Below are 8,319 nucleotides of genomic sequence, written 5' to 3'. Positions count from 1 at the left end.
CTACAAAAATTTTTATTACCATCATCTCATCAAGCATCTCGCCCGACGGGGAGATTTTATATAGACTACGTGGGACCCTTCCCGCAATCAAAACGGAATGGCAATAAAATCATTTTTGTGGATGTGGATAGTTTTACCCGATTTTCATAGTTGTTTCCTACTTGGCTCGCCACTGCACAAACTAATATTTCTTATTTCAATTCTATATTTTCATCATTAGGACCTTGCTAGTACATCGTTTCCGACAATGCTAAAGCTTTTAATTCCAACCTGTTTTGCAAGATTTTTTTATCTGTCAATTTCACACGTCACAACTTCTGCCTATTACCCCCAGCCATCTCTGACTGAGCGGGTTAATAAAAATCTTCGATCACCACTTATTGCCTTCCACCACGAAGACCATTCTCGTTGGGATACATCCTTTCATTGGTTATCTTTTGATTTAAATTCTGCCATTCATAAATCTCACAAGTTCTCGCCAATTTCACTTAGTATATTTAGTACATTTAATTTTCTAGCTTTTTCATAAGGGGAGAGTGTGAAAAATGAAATATATCTCTATTCAACTAATTGAAACTTCTCATCATTCTTTGCAGTGGACTATGTAAAGCATAGTTTGTTGTGCGACAGTTTGTTACAAAGGACTGTTTTTAATACGTATACCTTGTCCCTATCAACCAACATGTCCATCATCTAGATCAGGGCCTCTCAAACGCCCAAACTCTCACGCGTGCAGAGCGAGGTGCATAGGCTCTGTGCACTGTGCATCGGTACGCTTCGCCTCAACTCGGCTTGACTCGGATGGTGTAGTGTGCTGAGAGCGACGAAGCGTTTGGTGGTAGACGACGTGTTTATCAGTGAAATAGACAAGCGCACGACAACAACATAATAATGGAGCAACCTGTTTCGAAGAAAGCAAAGACTTCCGAAAGTCCATTTCAATCGAACTGGGAACTTTCGTATTTTTTTTTGTTTGTTTGTCGTGACGATAACGCCAAATGCTTAATCTGTGGGACGATAATTACGTGCGTAAGAAAATCATCTATTGAAAGACACTACAACAGACTACATTCGGAAAATTATTGTGAAATCATAGGAGACGTCAGAGAGAAAGAATTAGGGAAGTTGAAACAGCTTGAAGAAGAGCATTCTATATCCACAAATGAGTTTTGTTCCAGTACTGTAGCATTTTCATTTTGGTTACGGGTTCTGCATTTTTAAAAATTATGTTTACATTCCTCTCAAACATGTATGTGTATTTCTAATTCACTTTTTTAATTTTTTTAATAACACTGGTAACCTTGTCCCATACAACTGTGCGTCTCCGCTCACCACACGTAAACATTTCGCAGTGGGGGAGAAACAGCAGTGAAGGTGAGGAACGCGGAGGCAGGCCGAACGGGGAGACAGGTGTAGGGAGAGAGGAGTGGGGGGTCTGCACTCTGGTCAACCAAGCCAAGTCGTCTTTTGCACCGTGCACAGTGCATGCACCACGCGCATGCACCCTGAGAGGCCCTGATCTAGATGCTGTAATCGGATAAGCCATTAGATGTCCATAATTACATAGCTCTGCCATCAGTTGGTAATGTTATTATTATGAAGCTTTAATTAGTGAATGAGACACTGTTAATGAAGGCACTGCTGAATGAAATAGTGTGCATCGTCGTCAGGCTTCATTACCTCATGAACGAACTACTTCATTTGAACGATTCACAGTGAAGAGTGTGAATGAGTGAAGTAGTTCATACGAATGAACTGCTTTCGACCCATCTTTGTTTGTGAGCAAAGAAAATCTTTTGTGCCTCTTCTTTGTCACTGAATAAATATATATACAATAAACAGCAAGTGAACCTATCAGAAGCCCTTGTTAGAGGCACGATCTAATAACTACATGTGGGAGATAAATCTCCATAATGGAGCCACTGCCTGCCTAGCAATTCCTAATGGGATGTCTAAGTTTACGACGAGGGACCTATATTTTATCACACCATCAGAGCATATCAAAATTAAATGTAAGGCTTTTCATGGGGTTACACCACAGTATCAGCGGGTAGGGCCTGACACATACTGCTCTGATGAGTCTAGTCTTAGGACTAGCAAACACCCGGAAAGCTTACATCTAATCCATATGAGAATGACATTAAAAGGTGAGGTAAGTGAAAATCTGCTTCATGCATAGCAGAGATACAGTTGGACTAAACATTTTCAGAAGTATAAGTGCATCTATAAATAAACTTCAAAACACAACACAAACTCTCGTATCAGATTTATTGGAAATAAAAAGTAAAATTAATGTCATGTATTTTCAATGAATATTGAATTTTCACGACCACATTGTAATCGAAAGCGACTTTCAACCTATTAGGTCGTGTTACGTACATTTAGTACGTGTTGAAGAGATATTAAGTCATCATCATCATCATCTGTTTACCCTCCAGGGTCGGCTTTTCCCTCGGACGTAGCGAGGGATCCCACCTCTACCGCCTCAAGGGCAGTGTCCTGGAGCTTCAGACTCTTGGTCGAGGGATACAACTGGGGAGTATGACCAGTACCTCGCCCAGGCGGCCTCACCTGCTATGCTGAACAGGGGCCTTGTGAAGGGATGGGAAGATTTAAAGGGATAGGCAAGGAAGAGGGAAGGAACCGGCCGTGGCCTTAAGTTAGGAACCATCCCGGCATTCGCCTGGAGGAGAAGTGGGAAACCACGGAAAACCACTTCCAGGATGGCTGAGGTGGGAATCGAACCCACCTCTACTCAGTTGACCTCCCGAGGCTGAGTGGACCCCGTTCCAGCCCTCATACCACTTTTCAAATTTCGTGGCAGAGCCGGGAATCGAACCCGGGCCTCCGGGGGTGGCAGCTAATCACGCTAACCACTACACCACAGAGGCGGACTGAAGAGATATTAAGTACAGAACAAAAATGGCCAACCAGACACCAGTGGGATCCGAACCCACAACCTGTAGCTTAGATCCTTTCCAACAGAACAACGATGGTCTAGGCCACCATAGCTCAATTGGTAGAGCAACCGACGCGAAATCGGGAGGTTGTGGGTTCGGATCCCACTGGTGTCTGGTTGGCCATTTTTGGTCCGTACTTAACATCTCTTCAACACGTACTAAATGTACGTAACACGACCTAATAGGTTGAAAGTCGCTTTCGATCATGTATTTTCATTTTTGATCTAGGAAAAGTTTCACTGCCCGCTATTAATGTACTCTTCACTGTCTACTTTGCTTCACTGTATTAGGCTTAAAACTAATGGTGGAACGCTATTTATTCTTGGACTGAGCTGTGAATGGTCATATGGGAAATGTGTCTCCGAATCTGTTCTAGTTTTTTCGAGCAGTGGACGCTTATTAATAACAGACATTTTGTAAATTCACAAAGTTTCACTAAGTTCATAGGTGTCTCTATTTGGTCATTTGTCATGTTATCATTCTTATGAGTAGGCACACGGCAATATCCTCAGTGCAGCTCTCTCCTCAAAGTCTCTGAGACCCTGAGAACCACGGCACTCACTTTAAAAGTAGATCACAGTAGATCTTCATAAGCACTTGTTGAATCAGGCATAGCCGACCACTAAAATAGGATTTCTGCAGCATATGATATCCCTACACTTGTTGTTGCGGAGGATATTCATTTAAATTATTGTTTTATTTATTAAACACTTTTCGTCGTTCCTTTTCACCTCTTGACACTGAACTTGCATTGTTTCAAGACTTTCACAGTCACAACACTAAGGAGCTTAAATACATGAATGATGCTTCTTCATTTTTCTAGGTCCGTGGGCAGTTCTCGAGTGCGGATGATGTCCGCCATAGCCTTGGCTGATGCTTTAGCAGTCCTCGTTCTCGCTGGGTCAGTGAAATTCACTTGATAGACACCAAAGACTTGCCTGAAACATGAGAATTTCATGTGAACTACTTCATTTATTAATAATAAAATATCTTATGTATATTTATTATAACAATTACATCCTTATTTTACTTTATTTATTTATTCTTATTCAAACGTTTGAGGTTGGCCATACTGACAAATTAGCATGCGATGCAAACTGAGAAATCTAATTACAATTTAGAATAAAATATATATAATAATTCTAGTGTTAATGAACAGAAAGCATTTCTTAGCTACAAATGTATATAGAAGAAGCAAGATAAGATATAAAAGAAAATACTCTCAATGAATTAAATATTTAGGTGATGCCTGAAGAACGATATCGAGGCTTTCAATGTTTGTATGCCCCAGCTCATAATGATCTCATTTGGCACACAAAAGCGTTATAAGTAGCTGACTAATAATTTAGTAATGGTGCCCCTAGCACCCAGCATAAACTCGATGTCCTCGAGGTCGTATTTATTGAGGTAACAGGAAAAGGCTGGTGAATATATTATAAGCTATTTTGTTCGTTGCGCATGTGATCCAAATCTGATAGTCGGATCAATAATGGATCCATTTATCCCCTGGGTTTGAAGGCAATCATGTCGATTCATCTTGTTACAAAAGTCTTCTGCAAGGCCATGATATACGTGTTGTGCATCAGTTTGAAGGCTGTGGTGTAAACTCAGACGCTTTTGAAATTATTCGTCCAAGAGATTTTAATGTGTATTGACTTGTTTGAAAAATGCTGGGCAATCAGTTCCAGTCGAAATGGAGTTGCCATGCAGCTAAACACCATGGCATCAACGAGTTCCAGTTGAGAATTCTGTGGAGATCATTCGCATTTATCAGTTTCTTATAGAATTGTGGCAATTTAAAGGTGAAGCCTGTAAGTGTCATAACTCAAAGAACAGTGTTTACGATGTACTTGTGGAGAAATTCACAAGGATGCTAGTTGCTAAACGATTCGAAAGATGTTTAATGGGATTAAAACAGCTTGCCGCCATTTTTTTCAAACATTTGAGCTACAGTTGCAGTTTCAAACTTGAGGTCTTCAAAGGTGTGCCCAGATGAAAGAAAACGCAATGTTTCAAACAGTGTTTGTTCGGGTTTCTTTTTCGACCAAAAGGGCGATCATATCTAATTGTTCACCAAACGCAGCTGGGAATTTGCATGTATAGTTCTTATAGTCAAACGGTATAGACACTTATAGATTTTTCAAGAGATTTTTTATGGATAAAATCAACTCTCTTTCTCAACAAGTCTTCGTCCACACCTCGCGTGTCCTTCTTCGTTTATTGGTTTCATTCATCCCATCCGCAATACAAGCAATCAATTATAATAGTTATAAAAGGTGTTCAAATATCTTCACAGCACAGTAGAAGTCGAGCAACAAATGATTACGCAAATCTGTTGAAGAGTCTGTGGTTGTACGCGTTATACAGCAGCAGTTTGTATACATTGTTTTGATCGTGCACCGGTATGGGCCGCTTTGAACCTGCTTCAGGCAAACTTCAACACCAGAAGAGGAGCACTTTGTACACTTGCTATGGAAGCACCACGCATATTAATCTGGGGTAGGAAGGGTCGGGTCACCGTTGTGGGGAGTGTAGGTTCTCATCATCTGTCCTGGATTCTTACGTTTTCAATAGTGAATATCAAAATTTATCTCACCTGTTTAACAGGATCATTAAATGTTTCGAATTCTGATGAACAAGAAAACTGTTTCCACACGCAACTAGACAATGGTACTCACGTGTATCCCGCACTCCACTGGAAGTTGTCCAACAAACTCCAAACACAGTATCCCGCCACCTTACACCCATCTTCGTACACTGCGTTCAGCAACTCCGCCAAGTGACTCTGAAAATAAGGTATAATTGTCATCACGCCGTCATAATTAGTACAGCATTGATTATTTTGAGTTCACAATCTGCTAACTTCAGCTTGAGCCATAATTATTTAATAACATCACACATTTGAATAACTATGTTTCCACGCAGTTTAGAAGAAATTCCATATAAATACCATTCTAACTTTGTCCTAACACTTCGAATATTTGCGTCATACCCCGTTTTTATCTGGGACTAGGTATACAACATGAAAAATCAGGTTTATTTTTCTTTCTTGCTTATTTTTGTCTACTGGTTTGTTATGATATCGCGGGGAAACGGCTGAACATACAAAGAGTACGATGAATGGACAGAAATCGAAATGGCAATGTGTGGTAACACTGAGTGAATGCGCATGTGAATTGAGAGACATCTCGAGAAGCGCCACGTAGCGTTGGAACAAGTTAGTCAGCTGCAGCCAGACGAACGTAGTGTGTGTGAAGACTCATGCCGTAGTGCAATAGAGCAACACATAAGCATCAAGTTTTGTTACAAATTGGCAGAAAAGGTGACGAAGACGCATGCGATGTTGGTTCAAATGTACGGAACAGAAGCCGTAAGTAGAAAATGTGTTTACGACTGGTTGAAACGCTTTCGGGATGGACTGGAAACTCATGAAGATGTGCCAAATCTCGGTCCATCATCAACAAGGAGAAGTACAAAGAACATCATGCAAGTGCGACAGACATTGTTACAAAATCGCCGACTATATCTGAGAAGGATATCAGGGGATTTAGGCGTTAGCAAGGGCAGTGTGAACGCCATCATTCACATCAATTTGGGTGAGTGGAAGATCTATTCTGCACTTCTGTCGCACAAATTGAAATGGCGTATGACTTTTAGTGCCGGGAGTGTCCGAGGACATGTTCGGCTCGCCAGGTGTAGGCCTTTAGATTTGACACCCGTAGGCGACCTGCCAGTCGTTATGAGGATGAAATAATGATGAAGAAAGTACATACACCGAGCCCCCGTGCCAGTGAAATTAACCAATGGTGGTTCAAATTCTCGGCCCTGCCGGGAATCGAACCCGGGACCCCTGCGACCAAAGGCCAGCACACTAACCATTTAGCCATGGAGCCGGACAGCGCACATTGATTGACGAGCACAAGGCAACACAGATGGAAACTCCTGCACATTTCATTGACACGTGTGATCGAGATTAATGTTTTCTGAAAACCATGATCACAGGCTATAAGAGCTGGTGCTGCAGGTTCAATCCAGAGACCAAGCGACAATCAATAGCATGGTGTTCACCACCTTTCCAGCGTCCCAGAAAGAATCGCCTCAAAAGCCACTGTTCATCTCCTTTTTCGACAGCAATGGCATGATCCACCAGGAATTCGTACTGCATGATACAATTGTCTACGCCGTATTATACGAGAACACTTTGAAACGGATGTTTCTACGCATGCGGCATGTTTGTCCTGAGCTGTATAGACGTGGAAAGTGGAGTCTTCCTCGCGACAATGCCAGCCCACACAGTGCGACCCGTGTACGTAACTTCTTGGCTGAGGAGACTGTGACTGTTCACGAACATAGATCGTACTAACAGGTTCTGCCACCTACAGACTACTTATTGTTTCCCGGTGTCAAGGGAATCCTGTAATGCACACACTGTGCTGACAAACCTCAGACATACAAAGCCGTGCGACATCAGTGCTTCGATCTATTCCAAAAGACGCTTTCGCTGTCAGCTGCCAGCAGCAGTATACACGTTACCAAAAGTGTATTGTGACCAATAGAGAGAACTTTGAAGGCGAATAAAGGTGATTTGTTTGTATCTTCAGATTTTTTGTGTTATGGTGTCATTCACCAAACTTTTTAGGTGCACCTTGTAATTTTTCTATACTCGGTATTTAACTTCAGAGCTATCCGGGGTGTGAACTAGGCTGTATATTATTTGATTGTTATGCAGTGGTGTATGCAAAGTACGCAGTGTCATTTTTATTTTTACAGTTGGTTTTACGTCGCACCGACACAAACAGATCTTACAAGGAAAGCGCTAGAAGTGGGAAGGAAGTGAGCATAGCTTTAATGAAGGTACAGTCAAAGACTTTGCCTGGTGTGAACATGAGAAACCACGGAAAACCATCTTCAGGGCTCTCCCGAATGCAAGTTGACGGACACGTGACCAACTCGCTCAGCCATGCGCTTGGTTTTTAAAAATCCTCTCGTTAATATCTTCTATATCGAAAAAAAAACGTTGTGCAATATGTATTTTCCGTTCTTTTATATTTCGCGCGTTTCTACGTGGGATGATAATAATAGAGATATTCGTAATTATTATTTTTCTTACGACTCAAAATACATATATTTTTTAATATTTGTTTTACGTCCCACTAACTACTTTTTGCGGTTTTCGGAGACGCCGAGGTGCCGGAATTTAGTCCCGCAGGATTCTTTTACGTGCCAGGAAATGTAGCGATACCAGGCTGAGCACCTTCAAATACTACCGGACTGAGCCAGGATCGAACATGCCAAGTTAGGGTCAGAAGGCCAGCGCCTCAACCATCTGAGCCACTCAGCCCAGCGACTCAAAATATGA

The 8,319-nt window shown here is 41.7% G+C and overlaps 1 protein-coding gene across 2 annotated transcripts in view; it reads right to left on the bottom strand.

The window, feature by feature from the left end:
* Window positions 1–2,251: 2,251 nt before the first annotated feature.
* LOC136858637 (myrosinase 1) overlaps window positions 2,252–8,319 on the bottom strand; it is a 145,291-nt gene continuing 139,223 nt past the window's right edge. For both annotated transcript variants that reach the window (XM_068225643.1, XM_067138340.2), the window contains exons 11-12: window positions 5,639–5,745; window positions 2,252–3,898 (exon numbers count right to left, since the gene is read on the bottom strand). In XM_068225643.1, coding sequence (XP_068081744.1) covers window positions 3,772–3,898; window positions 5,639–5,745 — 234 coding nt within the window. In that variant the 3' untranslated portion in view covers window positions 2,252–3,771. The remainder of the gene's footprint in view (window positions 3,899–5,638; window positions 5,746–8,319) is intronic.

Source organism: Anabrus simplex, chromosome 1 (genome assembly GCF_040414725.1).
Source record: "Anabrus simplex isolate iqAnaSimp1 chromosome 1, ASM4041472v1, whole genome shotgun sequence".
Classification (NCBI taxonomy): Eukaryota; Metazoa; Arthropoda; class Insecta; order Orthoptera; family Tettigoniidae; genus Anabrus; species Anabrus simplex.
The sequence above is the reverse complement of the archived record's forward strand: the minus strand, read 5'-3'. Positions and strand labels throughout refer to the sequence as shown.